Raw genomic sequence first — 23,943 nt, forward strand, 5'->3', positions numbered from 1 at the left:
CCCCGGCACCGTCACCATAGCATCGCCACACAGACACCGCCACCGCCACCCCGACACCGTAGCAGACTTTACTTGCGGCAACAGCAAGTTGTACTTACGTACCGGTACCAGTACATATAGCCGATGGTGGATCCATGGCTGCCCAAATTGCGTCCCTGGCAACGACCTATATTGAGCAGCTGAGCAGCGGCATCAGGATCCGCGCAGCCTGAAGAGGCTTCCCCGCTGGGTGAGAACGACGAGGAGCGGTTGGAGAAGAAGAGAAGGTAATCTTTCGAGGCGATTGTGGTTGTTGGTAGTTAGATGGGAGGTGGTAGTTAGATGGGAGGTGGTGCATAGAGAGAGGGGTGGGGGTTGATGGGAGTTCGGCAGGAGTGGAGGTTTCGGAGGGGAGTGGGTAGAGTAGGTAAGATTGGTTGGGGGTGATGAGGCGGCGGTGCGCGTCGTGGATAACCCACCACCTCCCACCACCACCACCACCACCCCCCCCCCCACACTCCGTACACGTAACACGTGACTTGGAACTTTGGTAGGTCGGGTTATGGGAGGAGGGCGTCGTACTCTGGACGTACGGCAGAAGAGAGACAGGTAGGATGGAGGAAGAGGAGGAGTAGGGGGAGCAAGGGAGCAAAAGATGGGGGAAGGTGGGGAGTGAAGACTCACGTTGGGCCCTCCTCGGCTTTGCCATATCGGATGCGGAGTTTCCAATAAGAATCAGAACGAAGGAGTCGTCCTGAGGAGAAGTCGTGCGCTCTCCGCAACGACCGCGTCCCGCCAAAAGCCCCTGGGGACGCTGGATGGAGGAGAGGAATGGGAGACACGAGCAGCTGTGGTGAGGATAAGGAAGTTGTGGTGAATGTTTACATGAAATATACACAGATAGGTGTGTGAGGCGATGTACACGATGGGTATATGTGATGTACAGTTTGTACGATCCCGTGTACCCTTAGGCCCTTACTATACATTTTGTAACACTATTAATAGTATACTGTACTTGTGTACCCTTACTGTTCATTGTGTAATCGTATACTGCACTTGTGTACCCTTAATGTACATTGTGTAATAGTATACTGCACTTGTGTACCATTGCTGTACATCGTGTAATATTATACTGTACTTCTGTACCATTAGTGTACATTGTGTAATAGGATACTGTACTTGTGTACCCTTACTGTACATTGTGTAATAGTACACTGCACTTGTATACCATTACTGTACATTGTGCAATATTATATTGTACTTGTGTACCATTACTGTACATTGTGTAATAGGTTACTGTACTTGTGTACCCTTACTGTACATTGTGTAATAGTACACTGCACTTGTATACCATTACTGTACATTGTGCAATATTATATTGTACTTGTGTACCATTACTGTACATTGTGTAATAGGTTACTGTACATTGAGTAATAGTATATTGTACTTGTGTACCATTACTGCACATTGTGCAATAGTACACTGTACTTGTGTACGCTTACTTTACATTGTGTAATAGTATACTGCACTTGTGTACAATGACTGTACATTGTGTAATAGTATACTTTACTCAGTGTACGCTTACTTTACATTGTGTAATAGTATACTGTACTTGTGTACAATTACTGTACATTGTGTAATACACTGTATACCTACTCTTGTACCCTTACCGTACATTGTAATGGTGTACTGTACTTGAGCATTGTTTGATACCATATGCTATTACACTAAGGCAGTTGAGTATTGTTTATTTATTTACTCATCTTCATCACTATCATCACGTTAAACTTCAAAAACTTTTTGTAACTTTGTGAACTCTGTGTATGTGTGTGCATTACAAAGGGATGTTCTGTATTTACCTCGTACATACCGCCGACGTGTGTACATAGGTGTAATGATGACATGGTAAATGAGGATGAACGTCCTGTGAAGCGATTCTGTAGCCGAATCTTTGGCATGAACTTTTACTGCATTGCCTTTAATACTATGTTATGCGTGCATGAATACAGATGATTCAAACTCACATTAATCCCCCTCAATCTCCCTGGCCTTCTATGTATATGTGACTTGGTTGCCGCTTTAGCAGAGTCACGGGTTATCTCTAGGTAATGTGACCGACAAGGTGTGTTACTAACATAAGGAAAAGATGTTTAAATGCTCCAAAACCGTTTTTACGATAAACCGTTCTATTTTCTTCAAATACATGGTATCAAACATCGTTTTGCACATAGATTCTGGATTTTAAAAATCCCATTTAGCCATATTATTGATTATTATCGAAAATCACCAACATTGTGCAATAGATTAAAAATAATAGTAATAATACTCCAAGTGTGCCGCAGTCACTGTTGCCCTCTCATTTTCGTTTTTAATATAATTTAAAATTAAAAGCAAACATTATCATTCGATCATTATTCAGTTATTTTTTATAACTAAGTTATATAATTCCTTTTGTGATTAATTTTTTATTTTTCATAATCAAGTTTATATAATTCCTTTCGAGGTTTATTTTTTATTTTTCATTATCAAGTTTATATAATTCCTTTTGTGATTTTATTTTTATTTTTCATAATCAAGTTTATATAATTCCTTTTGTGATTTTATTTTTATTTTTCATAATCAAGTTTATATAATTCCTTTCGAGGTTTATTTTTTATTTTTTATAACTAAGTTATATAATTCCTTTTGTGATTAATTTTTTATTTTTCATAATCAAGTTTATATAATTCCTTTCGAGGTTTATTTTTTATTTTTCATTATCAAGTTTATATAATTCCTTTTGTGATTTTATTTTTATTTTTCATAATCAAGTTTATATAATTCCTTTTGTGATTTTATTTTTATTTTTCATAATCAAGTTTATATAATTCCTTTCGAGGTTTATTTTTTATTTTTCATAACCAAGTTTATATAATTCCTTTTGTGATTTTATTTTTATTTTTCAAAATCAAGTTTATATAATTCCTTTCGAGGTTTATTTTTTATTTTTCATAACCAAGTTTATATAATTCCTTTTGTGATTTTATTTTTATTTTTCATAATCAAGTTTATATAATTCCTTTCGAGGTTTATTTTTTATTTTTCATAACCAAGTTTATATAATTCCTTTTGAGGTTTATTTTTTATTTTTCATAACCAAGTTTATATAACTCCTTTTGTGATTAATTTTTTATTTTTCATAATCAAGTTTATATAATTCCTTTCGAGGTTTATTTTTTATTTTTCATTATCAAGTTTATATAATTCCTTTTGTGATTTTATTTTTATTTTTCATAATCAAGTTTATATAATTCCTTTTGTGATTTTATTTTTATTTTTCATAATCAAGTTTATATAATTCCTTTCGAGGTTTATTTTTTATTTTTCATAACCAAGTTTATATAATTCCTTTTGTGATTTTATTTTTATTTTTCATAATCAAGTTTATATAATTCCTTTCGAGGTTTATTTTTTATTTTTCATAACCAAGTTTATATAATTCCTTTCGAGGTTTATTTTTTATTTTTCATAACCAAGTTTATATAATTCCTTTTGTGATTTATTTTTTATTTTTCATAACCAAGTTTATATAATTCCTTTCGAGGTTTATTTTTTATTTTTCATAACCAAGTTTATATAATTCCTTTTGTGATTAATTTTTTATTTTTCATAACCAACTTTATATAATTCCTTTCGAGGTTTATTTTTTATTTTTCATAACCAAGTTTATATAATTCCTTTTGTAATTTATTTTTATTTTTCATAACCAAGTTTATATAATTCCTTTTGTGATTAATTTTTTATTTTTCATAACCAAGTTTATATAATTCCTTTCGAGGTTTATTTTTTATTTTTCATAATCAAGTTTATATAATTCCTTTTGTAATTTATTTTTATTTTTCATAACCAAGTTTATATAATTCCTTTTGTGATTAATTTTTTATTTTTCATAACCAAGTTTATATAATTCCTTTCGAGGTTTATTTTTTATTTTTCATAGTCAAGGTTATATAATTCCTTTTGTGATTTTATTTTTATTTTTCATAACCAAGTTTATATAATTCCTTTTGTGATTTTATTTTTATTTTTTTCATAATCAAGTTTATATAATTCCTTTCGAGGTTTATTTTTTATTTTTCATAACCAAGTTTATATAATTCCTTTCGAGGTTTATTTTTTATTTTTCATAACCAAGTTTATATAATTCCTTTTGTGATTAATTTTTTATTTTTCATAACCAAGTTTATATAATTCCTTTCGAGGTTTATTTTTTATTTTTCATAATCAGGTTTATATAATTCCTTTTGTAATTTATTTTTTATTTTTCATAATCAAGTTTATATAATTCCTTTCGAGGTTTATTTTTTATTTTTCACAATCAAGTTTATATAATTCCTTTCGAGGTTTATTTTTTATTTTTCATAACCAAGTTTATATAATTCCTTTCGAGGTTTATTTTTTATTTTTCATAACCAAGTTTATATAATTCCTTTTGTGATTAATTTTTTATTTTTCATAATCAAGTTTATATAATTCCTTTCGAGGTTTATTTTTTATTTTTCATAACCAAGTTTATATAATTCCTTTCGAGGTTTATTTTTTATTTTTCATAACCAAGTTTATATAATTCCTTTTGTGATTAATTTTTTATTTTTCATAATCAAGTTTATATAATTCCTTTCGAGGTTTATTTTTTATTTTTCATAACCAAGTTTATATAATTCCTTTTGTGATTAATTTTTTATTTTTCATAATCAAGTTTATATAATTCCTTTCGAGGTTTATTTTTTATTTTTCATAATCAAGTTTATATAATTCCTTTTGTGATTTTATTTTTATTTTTCATAACCAAGTTTATATAATTCCTTTTGTGATTTATTTTTTATTTTTCATAATCAAGTTTATATAATTCCTTTCGAGGTTTATTTTTTATTTTTCATAACCAAGTTTATATAATTCCTTTTGTGATTAATTTTTTATTTTTCATTATCAAGTTTATATAATTCCTTTCGAGGTTTATTTTTTATTTTTCATAATCAAGTTTATATAATTCCTTTTGTGATTTTATTTTTATTTTTCATAACCAAGTTTATATAATTCCTTTTGTGATAAATTTTTTTATTTTTCATAATCAAGTTTATATAATTCCTTTCGAGGTTTATTTTTTTATTTTTCATAACCAAGTTTATATAATTCCTTTCGAGGTTTATTTTTTATTTTTCATAATCAAGTTTATATAATTCCTTTTGTGATTTATTTTTTATTTTTCATAATCAGGCTTATATAATTCCTTTTGTGATAAATTTTTTATTTTTCATGACCAAGTTTATATAATTCCTTTTGAAATTTTTTATTTTTTATTTTTCATAATCAAGTTTATATAATTCCTTTTGAAGATTTTTTTATTTTATTTTTCATAACCAAGTTTATATAATTCCTTTCGAGGTTTATTTTTTATTTTTCATAACCAAGTTTATATAATTCCTTTTGTGATTTATTTTTTATTTTTCATAACCAAGTTTATATAATTCCTTTCGAGGTTTATTTTTTATTTTTCATAACCAAGTTTATATAACTCCTTTTGTGATTTATTTTTTATTTTTCATAACCAAGTTTATATAATTCCTTTTGAGGTTTATTTTTTTTATTTTTCATAACCAAGTTTATATAATTCCTTTTGTGATTAATTTTTTATTTTTCATAATCAAGGTTATATAATTCCTTTCGAGGTTTATTTTTTATTTTTCATAACCAAGTTTATATAACTCCTTTTGTGATTTATTTTTTATTTTTCATAACCAAGTTTATATAATTCCTTTTGAGGTTTATTTTTTTATTTTTCATAATCAAGTTTATATAATTCCTTTTGTGATTTATTTTTTATTTTTCATAGTCAAGTTTATATAACTCCTTTTGTGATTTATTTTTTATTTTTCATAATCAAGTTTATATAATTCCTTTCGAGGTTTATTTTTATTTTTCATAACCAAGTTTATATAACTCCTTTTGTGATTTATTTTTTATTTTTCATAATCAAGTTTATATAATTCCTTTTGAGGTTTATTTTTTTTATTTTTCATAACCAAGTTTATATAATTCCTTTTGTGATTAATTTTTTATTTTTCATAATCAAGGTTATATAATTCCTTTCGAGGTTTATTTTTTATTTTTCATAACCAAGTTTATATAACTCCTTTTGTGATTTATTTTTTATTTTTCATAACCAAGTTTATATAATTCCTTTTGTGATTTATTTTTTATTTTTCATAGTCAAGAGTATATAATTCCTTTTGTGATTAATTTTTTATTTTTCATAATCAAGGTTATATAATTCCTTTCGAGGTTTATTTTTTATTTTTCATAACCAAGTTTATATAACTCCTTTTGTGATTTATTTTTTATTTTTCATAACCAAGTTTATATAATTCTTTTTGTGATTTATTTTTTATTTTTCATAGTCAAGTTTATATAATTCCTTTTGTGATTTATTTTTTCTTTTTCATAATCAAGTTTATATAATTCCTTTCAAGGTTTATTTTTATTTTTCATAACCAAGTTTATATAACTCCTTTTGTGATTTATTTTTTATTTTTCATAACCAAGTTTATATAACTCCTTTTGTGATTTATTTTTTTATTTTTCATAACCAAGTTTATATAATTCCTTTTGTGATTTATTTTTTATTTTTCATAGTCAAGTTTATATAATTCCTTTTGTGATTAATTTTTTATTTTTCATAATCAAGGTTATATAATTCCTTTCGAGGTTTATTTTTTATTTTTCATAACCAAGTTTATATAACTCCTTTTGTGATTTATTTTTTATTTTTCATAACCAAGTTTATATAATTCTTTTTGTGATTTATTTTTTATTTTTCATAGTCAAGTTTATATAATTCCTTTTGTGATTAATTTTTTATTTTTAATAGTCAAGTTTATATAATTCCTTTTGTGATTTATTTTTTATTTTTCATAGTCAAGTTTATATAATTCCTTTCGAGGTTTATGTTTTTTATTTTTCATAGTCAAGTTTATATAATTCCTTTTGTGATTCATTTTTTATTTTTCATAACCAAGTTTATATAATTCCTTTTGTGATTTATTTTTTATTTTTCAGAATCAAGTTTATATCATTCCTTTTGTGTTTTATTTTTTATTTTTCAGAATCAAGTTTATATAATTCCTTTTGTGGTTTATTTTTTATTTTTCATAATCAAGTTTATATAATTCCTTTTGTGTTTTATTTTTTATTTTTCAGAATCAAGTTTATATCATTCCTTTTGTGTTTTATTTTTTATTTTTCAGAATCAAGTTTATATAATTCCTTTTGAGGTTTATTTTTTATTTTTCATCACCAAGTTTATATAATTCCTTTTGTGATTTATTTTTTCTTTTTCATAATCAAGTTTATATAATTCCTTTCGAGGTTTATGTTTTTTATTTTTCATAGTCAAGTTTATATAATTCCTTTTGTGTTTTATTTTTTATTTTTCAGAATCAAGTTTATATCATTCCTTTTGTGTTTTATTTTTTATTTTTCATAACCTAGTTTATATCATTCCTTTTGTGTTTTATTTTTTATTTTTCAGAATCAAGTTTATATAATTCCTTTTGAGGTTTATTTTTTATTTTTCATAAACAAGTTTATATAATTCCTTTTGTGTTTTATTTTTTATTTTTCAGAAACAAGTTTATATCATTCCTTTTGTGTTTTATTTTTTATTTTTCAGAAACAAGTTTATATCATTCCTTTTGTGTTTTATTTTTTATTTTTCAGAATCAAGTTTATATAATTCCTTTTGAGGTTTATTTTTTATTTTTCATAACCAAGTTTATATAATTCCTTTCGAGGTTTATGTTTTTTATTTTTCATAGTCAAGTTTATATAATTCCTTTTGTGTTTTATTTTTTATTTTTCAGAATCAAGTTTATATAATTCCTTTTGAGGTTTATTTTTTATTTTTCATAAACAAGTTTATATAATTCCTTTTGTGTTTTATTTTTTATTTTTCAGAAACAAGTTTATATCATTCCTTTTGTGTTTTATTTTTTATTTTTCAGAAACAAGTTTATATCATTCCTTTTGTGTTTTATTTTTTATTTTTCAGAATCAAGTTTATATAATTCCTTTTGAGGTTTATTTTTTATTTTTCATAACCAAGTTTATATAATTCCTTTCGAGGTTTATGTTTTTTATTTTTCATAGTCAAGTTTATATAATTCCTTTTGTGTTTTATTTTTTATTTTTCAGAATCAAGTTTATATCATTCCTTTTGTGTTTTATTTTTTATTTTTCAGAATCAAGTTTATATAATTCCTTTTGTGATTTATTTTTTATTTTTCATAATCAAGTTTATATAATTCCTTTCGAGGTTTATGTTTTTTATTTTTCATAGTCAAGTTTATATAATTCCTTTTGTGTTTTATTTTTTATTTTTCAGAATCAAGTTTATATCATTCCTTTTGTGTTTTATTTTTTATTTTTCAGAATCAAGTTTATATCATTCCTTTTGTGTTTTATTTTTTATTTTTCAGAAACAAGTTTATACAATTCCTTTTGTGATTTATTTTTTATTTTTCATAATCAAGTTTATATAATTCCTTTCGAGGTTTATGTTTTTTATTTTTCATAGTCAAGTTTATATAATTTCTTTTGTGTTTTATTTTTTATTTTTCAGAATCAAGTTTATATAATTCCTTTCGAGGTTTATGTTTTTTATTTTTCATAGTCAAGTTTATATAATTCCTTTTGTGATTTTATTTTTATTTTTCAGAATCAAGTTTATATAATTCCTTTCGAGGTTTATTTTTTATTTTTCATAATCAAGTTTATATAATTCCTTTTGTGATTTATTTTTAGATAATGTATATTTTTCCTTCTTGTTTTGCCAATTATTTTTGTTTATTAACCGGTAGAAATGCCGCAATCATATAATATATTATGCTTGTATTTTGTTGAGCCAAATTGTTCCCTCTAATTTGTCTCTGGCCTAACGTGGAATGAGAAAAAGAAAGATGATTCAATTAGAAGGTGTATCATAATTGTGTGAAGTGAATTCACGCTGAATGTTATTAACAAGTATTTCACGACTTTTACTCGATTTATATAGCTCGGCCTTCGTGTTTCTGGCCAAGTGGAACGCGTTATTCGCACTTAATGGTACGGGAATGAAAAGAATCTACGCCAACCGAAGCACCTTCCCGATGTGATGATGGAAAGGGCGACACAAACTTGCTTTCCTTCTTACACAAAAGCTGTCATTTCCTTTCATTCGGTTCAGGTAGCAAGAAACCATGAAAGTGCCGCGTGTTTGTAACATGTTCACATGTTGTTGTGCATTTCTTTAACTTGTAGTATGTTACACAGAGAGTATTGTTTAAATAGAGCAATTGTACGTTCTGTCATCATAATTTTGAGTCACAAATATCTTCATGATTCTACCGTGAGCAAGTAAAATGTGAAAAATATATGATTTAATGGGTTATACTTGTATGCGATCCGATGTGCCATACTCGATCACAGAGCGAGGGTGCTGCCGAAGCAGTTTCTTGGCGAAGGGTCGTGCTAGGCCCAGCAGGAGTTAGAGCAGGAATTTGTAATTTGTTCATGGTGCTGGCTATATTTTGCTCCAACTTCTTCGCCAAGGACACCATGGGATCTTTAGTGTCCATCAACGAATGCTGGCAGATGGGACACCCATCATAACTGGCATCCGAGGGACGGCACATACATTGATGAATTGCATTACATGAAACGGCGGGATGACAGTTAATAGGTGGGACAAGATTGAAACCAAGTAACCGACCAATCGATATAATTATATGGATTAATTTTTTTGGAGTGAACTTAAATCTTGTGCTATTAACCTTTACTGAAAATGTACACCACACATTCAACTGTGCTTAGTCCGATATGTTGTAGTATCTTTCTCTTGATGAACTTAACGGGGTATGTGCAGTGGATTTTCAAAATATACGTTTTAAACAACGTGGATGCAGTTTGTAGGTATTAGGAATGTTATGGGGCTATGATTAAGTGGGTGTTATCCTCTGTAACTTAGTAGCACGGAGCTTATACAGCTTGATGTCACAGTCGCCTGTCGTTAAAAATGAAACAACATTATGTTGCGTAACACACGGAAAGAACGTGCTTGTTTTTTTCCTTTGGAACCCTCCGTTGCCTGTCTGCGAAAAAGCCACAAACATTCCGAGAAGCCGCAGGTAAATTGAAGCAATTCGGGCCTTGGGAGGGACCGCACGCGTTTCGTGTTGTCCACGGAAAACTTCGACTTGCTACCTTCCGCAATCACCCGACGGTGAGAGGCCTGATCGGCAAGTCCGTGGCTTAACAGAGACGCAGCAACATCAAACAACAGTGCGCTCATTGTTTTATGGTTAAAAATCGTTTAGGAAGGACTACGTTGAAATTTATTTCACTGTGTATATCCTTCAAACGCCTGGTGTTGGCTTAGCGGTTAGGGTGCCGGCTTGGGATCCGAGGATCCTGGGTGCGAATCCCGGTGCATTGCTGAATTAACGCCAGCGGGGTTGATTCGGCCTGTCATCCATCCGAGGTCCGTAAATTGAGTACCGGTTCACCGGTGATTCCCTGTGTAACAGGTTTGGTGGCAGGAAGACCATCCGGCCATAAAACATTGCTTCAAAAAGGGGACCAAGGTGCCCAAAAAAGGGCAACACCTGCTCTGCGGGGGAAACTGGCCTCCAAAGGCGGTTTTTGTGTATATCCTTCAATTTTGCTGCCAATCGATGATCAAGACAATCGATTACATTTGTGGGCGACAGACGTATCGATCAACCCTCCTATATTATATTGAGTCATATTTGCTTTTGTATCGATGATTCTCACGGTCGCCGCACTCCACTCGAGTAGTTTTTAATACTCGGTTGCAGGAGGATGAATCGATATCCCGTAAGTCCACAACGATTATCCACAACGTTCACGAATGCCCCATGTTGTACAAAATCACTGCACACGACTTACTACGGGTACTTCTCTTTTGGAAATTTAAAGGTGGATTTAATTTGCGTGTTTATTTTGCACGAACGAGACGTTGTCGATGGTTCGGAGGTCTTCTGTACCGCAGGAGCTTTCTGGCCACGGCCACGTATTGCGTGGTACTTTGTATCGGTAGTTTGTACTGTACGTTATTATTTTGATTTTCGACAAAACAAATATTGTGCCAAACCTGATTGCTTCCTCTGCTTTCTCTCACCCCTCTGACCCTTCTAAGCTCCTGCAGACTCACGTATTCTTCCAGTATCCATGTGCTGGTTCAACTCCACTAATCTGGACTAACTACCCGAAACCCTTTCGTTCCTTTTTCTCTCCCGTTTGTGTGACCACCGTCCTGAGATGGTTCCATTGCACGCTACGACACGCCAGGGTCTTAAACAGCGGTCCACCACCATCTCACGTCATCGTCTATCCTTACCCACGATCTTTTTCTTCTTTTTTACCGCCATTAGCTCTACGTAACCTAACCGAACCCCCTTATTTACAGGTTATAATATACCGTACTGTAATGGTCCTTACAAGGAACGAACTTTGACGCGGGAGCAGGCCAATTGCCCATCAAAGCCTACTCTATTATTACCAACATATGGTTATTTGTCTGTGCTCTATCCTTTTGAAACGCTGCGCATCAACCCAGGAAGCAACACGTGCCATTTTTAAAGTGTTCAGTATGACTCGGCCGGGGTTTCAACCAGCAACCTTCCAGGCTCGCACAGCATGCTCAAACCATTACACCACCGAGGTTGCGGTCTAATGCCTCTTTCCATCCACTGGCTCTTTTCCCTTTTTGTTCATTCCCTTGTTTATTGGGTCCAACTATGACCCGACCTTCACTTTCTATTTTACCCTCTGTGACACAGTAAATAAAGTGTGACACTAAAATTATTTCGGTAAATAATGACACACACACACACACACACACACACACACACACACACACACACACACACACACCACTCATACATACATCACACACACGTGCACGTATGTACACGTAGAATGGGCCTAAAAGTTCGTTCACCAAGATAAGTGTAATAAATTATTTATTTATTTATTTTGTACATTTTTAAACCAGTTATTGAGATATTTGGACGAATGCATCTCATTGTGTTGTAAAAAAACAAACCAGGTTTACCAAATAATATTACTCGGTGTCATTCAATATATTTCGTTAAAATGCGCATTTCCGGAGGATGTCTCGGAACAGTAATTTCTGAGACGTGAAATAAACGATCCCAAATCTGCTGAATCTTCCGTACTTTCCATGTCCGAAGGCTGATATATTTTTTGATTTCTTTAAACTCACCTTTCCCCAATTTTCTACCTCCTCTCATGAAACCAAACATCGTCAAAGCGGACGAGTTAGTCTTCATCATTCTACGTTCACCTTAACATGGAAGGATCGTCCATGATATGTCGTACACTTTGGCGACATAACATTCCTTCTACATATCTACACCCCCATGTACACTGGGTATGTATGTATATCGATGGTAGGATAGGCTAGACTGAATCGATACGGACTTCCCTCAGAGTTGTCTAGCCTGGGTTTGAATATCGACTCAATGATACGATTTCACCGCACTGTGCCAAATGCAGGGTGATGCATTAACCTGGAAGATCCATCCGGCAGCGTTGGTCCTTGGTGCTCTTTTAAGGTCTCACAGTGTCTACAGCAAAGAGCAGGCGAGTTATCACTGGCACACTGAAGAAATTGCAAATTTCTCTCACCATCAGTTGAACGTCATTACGCCTGGTGTCAGCTTAGGGGTTAGGGTGCCGCCTTGGGATCCGAGGATCCTTGGTTCAAATCCTGGTTGGGGTGCCGCCTTGGGATCCGAGGATCCTTGGTTCAAATCCTGGTTGGGGTGCCGGCTTGGGATCCGAGGATCCTGGGTTCAAATCCTGGTTGGGGTGCAGCTTGGGATCCGAGGATCCTGGGTTCAAATCCTGGTCAGGGTGCAGCTTGCGATCCGAGGATCCTGGGTTCAAATCCTGGTTTGGGTGCCGGCTTGGGATCCGAGGATCCTGGGTTCAAATTCTGGTCAGGGTGCGGCTTGGGATCCGAGGATCCTGGGTTCAAATCCTGGTCAGGGTGCCGGCTTGGGATCCGAGGATCCTGGGTTCAAATCCTGGTCAGGGTGCAGCTTGGGATCCTAGGATCCTGGTCAGGGTGCCGGCTTGGGATCCTAGGATCCTGGGTTCAAATCCTGGTCAGGGTGCCGGCTTGGGATCCGAGGATCCTGGGTTCAAATTCTGGTCAGGGTGCCGGCTTGGGATCCGAGGATCCTGGGTTCAAATCCTGGTTGGGGTGCCGGCTTGGGATCCGAGGATCCTGGGTTCAAATCCTGGTTGGGGTGCAGCTTGGGATCCGAGGATCCTGGGTTCAAATCCTGGTCAGGGTGCAGCTTGCGATCCGAGGATCCTGGGTTCAAATCCTGGTTGGGGTGCCGGCTTGGGATCCGAGGATCCTGGGTTCAAATTCTGGTCAGGGTGCGGCTTGGGATCCGAGGATCCTGGGTTCAAATCCTGGTCAGGGTGCCGGCTTGGGATCCGAGGATCCTGGGTTCAAATCCTGGTCAGGGTGCAGCTTGGGATCCTAGGATCCTGGTCAGGGTGCCGGCTTGGGATCCTAGGATCCTGGGTTCAAATCCTGGTCAGGGTGCCGGCTTGGGATCCGAGGATCCTGGGTTCAAATTCTGGTCAGGGTGCCGGCTTGGGATCCGAGGATCCTGGGTTCAAATCCTGGTCAGGGTGCAGCTTGGGATCCTAGGATCCTGGGTTCAAATCCTGGTCAGGGTGCAGCTTGGGATCCTAGGATCCCGGGTTCAAATCCTGGTCAGGGTGCCGGCTTGGGATCCGAGGATCCTGGGTTCAAATCCTGGTCAGTGTGCCGGCTTGGGATCCGAGGATCCTGGGTTCAAATCCTGGTCAGGGTGCAGTTTGGGATCCTAGGATCCTGGTCAGGGTGCCGGCTTGGGATCCTAGGATCCTGGGTTCAAATCCTGGTCAGGGTGCCGGCTTGGGATCCAAGGATCCCGGGTTCAAATCCCGGTTGGGGTGCCGGCTTGGGATCCTAGGATCCTGGGTTCAAACCCTGGTCAGGGTGCCGGCTTGGGATCCTAGGATCCTGGGTTCAAATCCTGGTCAGGGTGCCGGCTTGGGATCCTAGGATCCTGGGTTCAAATCCTGTTTAGGGTGCCGGCTTGGGATCCTAGGATCCTGGGTTCAAATCCTGTTTAGGGTGCCGGCTTGGGATCCTAGGATCCTGGGTTCAAACCCTGGTCAGGGTGCCGGCTTGGGATCCTAGGATCCTGGGTTCAAATCCTGGTCAGGGTGCCGGCTTGGGATCCTAGCATCCTGGGTTCAAATCCTGTTTAGGGTGCCGGCTTGGGATCCTAGGATCCTGGGTTCAAATCCTGTTTAGGGTGCCGGCTTGGGATCCTAGCATCCTGGGTTCAAATCCTGGTCAGGGTGCCGGCTTGGGATCCGAGGATCCCGGGTTCAATTCCTGGTCAGGGTGCCGGGTTGGGATCCTAGGATCCTGGGTTCAAATCCTGGTCAGGGTGCCGGCTTGGGATCCGAGGATCCTAGGTTCAAATCCTGGTCAGGGTGCCGGCTTGGGATCCGAGGATTCTGGGTTCAAATCCTGGACAGGGTGCCGGCTTGGGATCCTAGGATCCTGGGTTCAAATCCCGGTCAGGGTGCAGCTTGGGATCCTAGGATCCTGGTCAGGGTGCCAGCTTGGGATCCTAGGATCCTGGGTTCAAATCCTGGTCAGGGTGCCGGCTTGGGATCCGAGGATCCTGGGTTCAAATTCTGGTCAGGGTGCCGGCTTGGGATCCTAGGATCCTGGGTTCAAATCCTGGTCAGGGTGCCGGCTTGGGATCCGAGGATCCTGGGTTCAAATCCTGGTCAGGGTGCCGGCTTGGGATCCTAGGATCCTGGGTTCAAATCCCGGTCAGGGTGCAGCTTGGGATGCTAGGATCCTGGTCAGGGTGCCGGCTTGGGATCCGAGGATCCTGGGTTCAAATTCTGGTCAGGGTGCCGGCTTGGGATCCGAGGATCCTGGGTTCAAATCCTGGTCAGGGTGCCGGCTTGGGATCCTAGGATCCTGGGTTCAAATCCCGGTCAGGGTGCAGCTTGGGATCCTAGGATCCTGGTCAGGGTGCCGGCTTGGGATCCGAGGATCCTGGGTTCAAATTCTGGTCAGGGTGCCGGCTTGGGATCCTAGGATCCTTGGTTCGTATCCCGGATGAATTAACACCAGGTGGGTTGACTTAGCCTGTCATCCTTCCGAGGTTGACAAATTGAGTACCCGTTCCACTGGTAATTCCCGGTGTCAGAAGAGGTGACTCAGGAAGGGCATCCGGCCATAAAACATTGCTTCAAAAAGGGGGCCAAGGTGCCCAAAAAAGGGCAACACCTGCTCTGTGGGTAAAAATGGCCTCTAAAGGTGGTTCTTTCTTCAGTTGAACGTCAGGCCTGGACCATCTGGTTCGTGAAAGACTTGGGCTAAAAACTTTCACTGACTGACCCTACAAGAAGGGTCCGCTAAAGAAGTGAGCCCCGGGTTTAATGCGTGAATTGTAACCAAGGGCTTTCCTTTTAATGTCTACTCGACCCATCATCTCTGTGTGTTATTGTCCCTTTTATCCTGCAAGGAATTTTATCTCTATAATACCTCTTGTAACCCTTCGTTTTTCTCCCTCTTCACCAGGTAACAGGGCACCATAACATGTGAAACAACAGCCTTTTGTATGCTTGATGTGCTCGTACAATGATTTAAACAGGAAACGTAACTCATCGCCTTCACAATCCAAACAAGCGAGTATTTAAGGGAGGAAGGAGAAGCAATTAATATTCATTAATCTTTATTTTTATTTATTTTTGTCATTTTAACTCGCACAGCACTATTTTATATTATACATGATAGAAGTGTAAAAAATCAGCCATGATGGTATCACCGCACCTTGGATGTCCAACTCAAGGTGTGGTATTACCTGGTACTTTTGGTAGTGAAAGGCCTGAGAGTAGAAGACCGATTACCCTCGCAAATAGTCCGTATGCCATTGAGTATGTTGACGGTTGCAGTTGGAGTTCAGTGATTTGAGTTTAACCTTTTTACATCGACACTCGTACACATTCCCAAAATAATTTGAACAGCGGACGCATGTGCACACTCGTTTGGTCGATCCACATTTGCTCTTGGGTTAAAGTTCACCTTCATCGATGGTCCACCCCAGTGATCACTTCCAAGAAGCGGTTGATAAGGTATCAAGCAAGCGATACCCTCATTTGTGTAACACGTCCAGTTTCCCGTTGTGCTCAAGCAACCTCGTGTACCTTAAACATGTTGTTAGAAAGAATGTTCATGAAAAACAAAATGACCCATTATTTTCCGCTTCCACATTTATCCATAAGCTCACCCCGTTGATGGTTTTGAACCCTTCCTCCCTCAGACGCTGTACATCCAGGCCATGGTGCTTCTTTTACAGAGGAGGCTTCTTACCTTCAGACCAACCACATAACATCCTGTTACGACTTTCATGTCTTTATTTCGCAGCAAAAAACAAGTTTATTCTGTGACTCCTCTTCCTTTTTTTAACACCACAACTGTGGTGCTGATGTGGCATGGGCTTCTAAAGCCATGTTAGACATTGCAGATCTCTGTTCGTGGGTGAACTGCAGTCTACAGCCTCCTCACTCTCTGCAGACCTGGACAAAATCACAGACTGGTCAAACAAGTGGAACATGTCTTTCAATCCTGACAAATCTCACACTCTTACGATGTATCTGCGAAAAGACCGACAGGAAAACCCTCCCATCTACTTTCTCAACAATCATCTCCAAGAAGTTCTGTCGCTTAAGCTTTTGGGTCTCACTATTTGCCATGATCTTTCTTGGAAAACCACATTTCCAAGCTGGCCTCCAAAGCCAGTCGCCGACTGGGCATCCTCCGTTGTGCGAAGTCCTTCCTAGGCACACCTGAGCTCCTCACCACATACAAGGCTTTAATCCGCAGCTCGATGGAATACTGCTCCCCCCTCTGGGCTGGTGCTCCTTCCTCACACCTAGCTCAGCTTCACGCTGTTGAAACCAAAGCTTTCAGAATCGTTGGAATCTCCTGCGATGAAGCTATCTCCGAGGGCCTTTCACTCACTCACCACAGGCAGGTTGGTGGTCTTTCTGTCTTCTACCGACTCCTCTCCGGCCTTGCTCCCCCAGCTCTCTCTGGGCTCTGTCCCCCAAATATTCCTACAGGTCGCACAAGATCTGCCAGCAACCCTCTTATGGTTAAGCTGCCAAAATCTAGGCTCTCTGCTCACCTTCACTCCTTCATTCCCCTTTTCTTCCACCTCTGGAACAAACTCCCACACTCCCTGCAATCCCACTCCTCCCTCCAGGTCTTTAAAACAGCTGTTCACCACCATCTCTTGTCTTCCCCCATCCAAAACCTTGATCTTTTCTACCCCCGCTAATTCACCCCAGATACACTTTTTTGAAATTCGAACTTCTTTTGTGGAAGTCCTTACAGTGTCCATATGTTTTATACATCTCCCACCTTCCCCCAAGCCCTCTCCCTCCCACAGTTCTCTCGATGTCCCTGCTCTCAAATGTTGTGTTTGTGTCCTTCCCCCTCTCTCCCCATCTTGTCTACCGCTCCCCTTATTTTGTGTTTTATGTGTCGGTTTGACTTTTTGTGTGATTAATGTTAGCTCTTTCACGAGCCTCGATCTTGTATACGAAAAAAACCAAAAAAAACCGCAATGCGTGCTGAGTTCGCCCATTCGGTCGCACAAGTTGGTGCGCAATTTAATGTGATGCACCATTTCTGCCTGCAAATTAACCCCATGGCTGGTTGTGTTAACAGAATAATTGTGTTTGTGTGACAGGCATCTGGGCATCTTTAATGCGTGATTATGTTCGGTCCGATAACCGAACGATGGGAGTAAACTTGCTGGGAGTTTGGGAGTAAACGATGGGAGTACACACAGACTATGTCGAACGAATGGAAGCTCACAATCGGACAGTTTAGAAAAGGTTTATCGAGTTAACAAAATGCAGGTATTTACATAGCAGTGTCACAAAAGAGAAATCCTCATCCATAGCACAGAAGCCCATTCTTATTCAGTCACACGTCCACAAATCAGGTGCCTCAGACATACCAGGAAACAAGGTAAGGAAGAGGGATCGATAGAGGGAGAGAGAGAGGAGAGAAAAGTACGAGGCGTATTGTCGGCCTGTTGCTCACCATATGTAAGCCGGTGGGCTTACGTTGGTCCCACCAAAAGAAAGGATGAGGGGGATAAAGGAGAGAATAGTGGGTAGTGTAATGCGCCATGTGCAGAGAGGTGCATGATTGTGACTGTGTGGGGGTTATAAATAATGTGAGGTGTGACGGTCATTGTGCCCTGAAATGGACAATGGGTTCTTGCGCACCAGCACAAGCCCTCTGCTGCTCTGCGGTCACCAGCTCCTCGAAGGCTTAGCAGTCCGTTCATCGAGATGCTCAGCCTTGTTCTGTCGACCAGTCTGGGTTTTATAGACCGTGGAGAGGCATGCATTGTGACTGCCACTTCCCCTTTGCTGGCAAGCGCTGTGCAAGCGCCACGATTCCACCCTTGCAATCGCTTTTAAGACCAAAAACAGTGTTTTGTCATCCCATTGGCCCCCGTATCTCCAGGTGACGTACATTTGTTGCACTGAGGTTCCACAGTGTGGTCGGTGACAAGGCGTGGCATTGGGCATCGAGGTTGCCGTGGTGTTGCTGTTGAGGGTCAGCCAGCTGCAGTTGTACAGTAGCTGGATGGCATGGAGCCCCCTCCCCCCTCTCCCCTCCTGCCCCAGGGCAGTTCTGCAGTGCGTTGACGTCTCTTCTGGCTGGTGTTGAGCGATTATATAGGGTGAGCCAGAAATATGGTTATTTTAACACTCGTGTAAAGGCCATAAAAAATTGTATTTCAAAACAAATTTTTACAAGAAAGCGAAGAACATAACATGCCATTTATTTGTGGAAAAGAACATCTAGGAGATAGATGCGCATCATTTCGTCTGACACATTCCTCCAATCTTGGACGCCAATTATTCATGACGTTCTGCAACATGGCCATGTCAATATCATTGATTTCACGTCTGATGTTTTCCTTAAGTTCACAAAGAGTTTGTGGACGGTTAACATACACTTTGTCCTTTAGATATGACCACAATAAATAATCACATGCAGTCACATTGGGTGACCTCGCTGGCCGTGGAATATCGCCGTTTCTGGAAATGACATGCTTTGGAAAGAGTGCCCTTACAGTAGTCATGGACACTCTGGCGGTGTGGGAGGTTGCACCATCTTGCTGAAACCACGTCATTGGGCTTACTTCTGCAAATCTGTTTAATTCTCAGCAGAGGAAGTTAGAAACTATATCGGTATATCAAGCTGCAGTAACAGTGACTGCATTTCCGTTATCGTTCTCAAAGAAGTAAGGCCCTATGATGCCGAACAACGAAAGTGCACACCACACTGTAACTTTGGGACTGTGTAACGGTTTCGTGTGCATTTCTCTTGGGTTTTCGGCTGCCCAAAAACGAGTATTTTGCTTGTTGACAAAGCCACACAGATGAAAATGTGCTTCATCAGACATGAACAAATTGTTAGCAATGTTTTGGTTTTCATTTCCGTCCATAAATGAAAGCATTCCCTCACAAAAATTATTATGGGCAATCTTATCATATTGGCTTGATTCCTGGACAGTTTGAATTTCATAGGGATAAAAGTTTAAATCCTTATGCAATATGCGGCATAGTGATGTGTGAGAAATTATTTAGGCTGATGCATGCTTTCGGCTGGAGCGATGCGGACTTCTCAAAACTGACTCCCTTACACGCTCAATGTTTTTTGCCGTTCTTACTGATTTGGCTGCTCCTGGCAGTTTCTCATTTTAAGTTGAAGCGGTCCTCTCAAACTTCTGAACCCATAACTTGACAGCACGAACAGACGGCACATTTCCATGACGTTGAACATTGAAATGGAGTTTGAATTGACATTGTGCAGCAGTTGCACTATCATTATTCTTGTAAAAAGCTTTGATAGCGAAAGCGTGTTCTTCACCTGACCAGTTCCACATGATCACTCAAGTGTTTTGCCTGCAAAAAAGAAAACTGAATCAGTAAAAAATAAAAGTAATAAAAATGCATGTTATGTACTTCAATATCATGAATGAATTTATTTTGAAATACAATTTTTTAATTTCCTTCACACGAATTTCAAAAATGACCATATACCTGGCTCACCCTGTATATATATATATATATATATATATATATATATATATTATATATATATGTATATATATATATATATATATATATATATATATATATATATATATATATATATACAGTGAACCCTCGTTTATCGCGGGGGTTACGTTCCAGAACCCCCCGCGATAAACGAAAATCCGCGAAGTAGCGACCATATATATATATTTTTTTAATATATATTTTAAAGCATTATGAACTCCCCACACTCTTATTAACCTTTCCCATACTCTTATAAACACTTCCTATACTCTTAAACACTTTTTACACTCTTAAACATACGTAATTTTAACAACATAAAATTCTAATGGGTACTCACCATTGAAGATACTGTAGCTACCTATGGGTTCCCCAAGCAAGACCAGCATCAGAATCTCCTTGCTCCAGCCGGTGACGTCACCGGCGGGGATTCCCGGCGCGAGAGTGGCTGGTCACGTGACCGCTAAAGCGTGCCGCGCTTTGCGGGTATAATCAGCTACACCTGTTGATCACGTGACCACCGATTCACCGAAGCACGCCACGCTTGAGAGGCTTGGCTTTCGGTTTCTGGTTGTGCTTTATAATGCAGCCCGATAAATGGGCTTTTCAGTGTTCCCGAGTTGGTTTTGAGAATAAATATCTTCTCGGACGAGTTTGTGTCTTGCCCGTCATTTCGTCCGTATCAAGCAAGAGCCCCGGCTCTTCAATACTACAACTTGCGTGATGAAGATGATGATGAATTAGCTGTGCAGTACTGATGACGATGAAGGTGATGACGATGATGAATGTACTGGCGTTTTCCATACGCACGACTCTTTGTCTACCCTTCTACTGTACACTATGTACAGTATTTTATTTCTTGTAATATGTTTTAAATACTGTATTTTTCTTATTTCTTTACGTTTTTTAATTTTTTAGGCTAGAAAATGCTTATTTTACCACAAAAATATTTAAAATAATAGTATATAAAAATACATTTATACTGCAAAATCCCACGATATAGCGAAAAATCAGCGATATAATTTTACATATACTAGCGAGAAAAAACCGCGATGTACCGAATCCGCGAAAAGTGAACCGCGATATAGCGAGGGATGACTGTATATACATACACACACACACACACACACACACACGTGTTATAGATCGCGGTTAGGATGTTATAGACCGAGCGGTGGTTTAAAAACCGCGACCTAACAAAACTCACCCGATTCCACCCGAACGTTGGTTGTATCGCACCCTAGCTGCTCAATGAGGGAAAAGACAAAAGCGACGCAATGCAAGAGGAAAACGGAGACAAAAAAAGGTTTGAAATATTACTACTGAATTTATTTCTACTATTTACACACAAGCAACAAAAAGCAATTCAGTTTATTTACAAGTACAAGACGCAGGTGACAGTGCAAATTTAGCTTATCTACAGACTTAACTTATTACCCAGGACAGAACAAACAAAGACGACTCACACGGGGAATTGCAGGAATCGCAGGATGTGGATGGCTGGAGGGAGAGGGAGAGGTCCAAGGGGGGGTCCCGCCGCACAACCGGCGCGTTCAGCAGCCGCCGTTCCTGCCCCCTTTTGCGGTTGCCGGGTGTCGCTGCTGCGGCGGCCTGCAGTTGCCTTGCCAGGCCTTGTCTTACTCGCTTCTCACCACCGACTTCTCACCACCGCAACCAACTGTGACCACTGACCCTCCTTTTTGGCACCCGACTCAGACCAACTCTTCTCTCTCTCTTTCTCTCTCGGTGCAACCAACTCCTCCTCTCTCTCTCTTTCTCCGACCAACCCAGAGTGCATCTCTCCTTCTTCTTCTCCGCTCCACTTCCGGTTGCGCCCTTTTATAGCGCCCCCAGCGATCACGCCCCCGGCGCTTTGGACACGCCCATCGGGGCGCTCACCTCGGCCCTGGCTGGTCGCACGACCCTCGGGCTCCGCCCCGGACGACGACGGGCGGGCGCGCCCCTCCCCTCCTCTGACGAGGTGGAGACACGCCTTTCTTCCCTGACTCGAGCCTCGTGGTCAATGGCGGTTATTGGAGGGGAGGTGATTGGGAATCGAGGGCTCAGCAATGACGAGAGGGGATGTAATATGGCAATCGAGGGTCGGCAATCACGAAAGGGGGGTGTGAAGGAAATGGGGATTTTTGGGGATGGGAATGGAAGGGGATCTATTCTCTTTCACTGGTGCAATGGAGTACTTCAATTAATGGGAGACACAGCCTTATCCTAAAACACAGAATAAGATATAACTATCGAACATGAATATCCTATGATTGGCTGACGTGTATGCTTGTGGACTATGGGACGCCCTTTTGATCTTACACAGCTCCGGAGGCAGGAGGCACAGCACAACAACAATAATAATAATCATACAGCACACAATAAAAAAAATATATATACAGTCCTCATATCCACAACACTGCACTCTCCTCCTCTTAGGCACGTCCCGGGCCTACAACTTTTAGCTTTAGCGTGACACGTAGGTGTAGTTCCCTCTATTTTTAACCTGACCCTGAGTGCGACAGTTTAAACATAAATAAATGTGTCCCGCTGCTCCATTGCACCCTGCCTAACAGACTTTCGCCCACAGTTAACCGAATTGCGGAATGGTCTTCAAACTATACACTGACGGTGGGGAGCATTATTTACAATGACTCTGCTTTTATTTACAAAACTAACCCAGGACCTGTAATTGTTCTTTCTGGGGGGAGGACAGTCTGCTCTGCATCAATGCACCATTAAAGCACCCAAAAACGCACCAATACACACCCAAGCACCAATCGGTGCAGTCACCATTGTTCAATGAATAAAATAAAACCAACAACCCCTAACCCTGCAGGTGTCTCTGGCTCTTCGGCTCCCTCTGCTGGTTATTAATATTTCTCTTCCAGATGTTGTCATTTCCTTTGCTTTGCTTACTGGCGGCCTATTTTCAATAAAACTTGCACCCAATGTGTCCTTTTTATTTATTTATGTCCCACCAGGCCGACTATGTGTATGGTTCACCTGTGGGGCATTGGTGCCCTGTGGCCAAGGTCCGCCAGCAAGATTTCGGGCCCTCATGGCCGGTTCCAGCAGAGGGGCCATGCCCCAACCCATGGGGTCCATAAGTGGTGCTCGGCCACTGACATGTGATCCATAATGTGGTGCATCGATGCAGACAGCTGGTTCTGGGAATTTCGGGCGCACAATGGCCGACCCACGCACGCTCCCCTCGGCGCCCAACGGCGCACAGGTCATGTGGGAGACAAAAGGGGGACAAGACAAATGAGCGAGGGGTAAGGTCTCAAGGGTACACATCAAAAAGGCAATGCAAGGCGAAATGCGTACGGAGGGCGCAGTGAGAAAGCTCGTCCCTACCGTACGTCACCCCCCTGTTACCTAGCCCACCCTTGCCCTTACCCCATATGTACAAAACCTACACATTACCAATTCGTCACTACTGTCACGTCTTCCCCATATTTCCCCTATATCAAATTCGTCACCACAATCCCTCTACTTCAAAAATTTGCCATCATCAATTCATCATCAATCCTCATAAGGAGGCAGAGATGGAGCATCAAAGCACAATGTCACACCCACGTCATGATGCGTCTCACAATCCAAAACATTTGCATCAAAAATAATTAAACATGGCATGGTGCGGAGTACCTGTCACCT

General features: G+C 39.0%; 1 protein-coding gene across 1 annotated transcript in view; it reads left to right on the top strand.

The window, feature by feature from the left end:
• The first annotated feature begins 541 nt into the window (after positions 1-541).
• LOC137423882 (LIM homeobox transcription factor 1-beta) overlaps positions 542-23,943 on the top strand; it is a 433,294-nt gene continuing 409,892 nt past the window's right edge. Inside the window, exon 1 of the mRNA XM_068111433.2 lies at positions 542-832. Within this exon, the coding sequence (XP_067967534.1) occupies positions 811-832 (22 nt within the window). The 5' untranslated portion in view covers positions 542-810. The remainder of the gene's footprint in view (positions 833-23,943) is intronic.

Source organism: Myxine glutinosa, chromosome 3 (genome assembly GCF_964187855.1).
Source record: "Myxine glutinosa chromosome 3, kmMyxGlut1.1, whole genome shotgun sequence".
In the NCBI taxonomy this organism is placed as follows: domain Eukaryota; kingdom Metazoa; phylum Chordata; class Myxini; order Myxiniformes; family Myxinidae; genus Myxine; species Myxine glutinosa.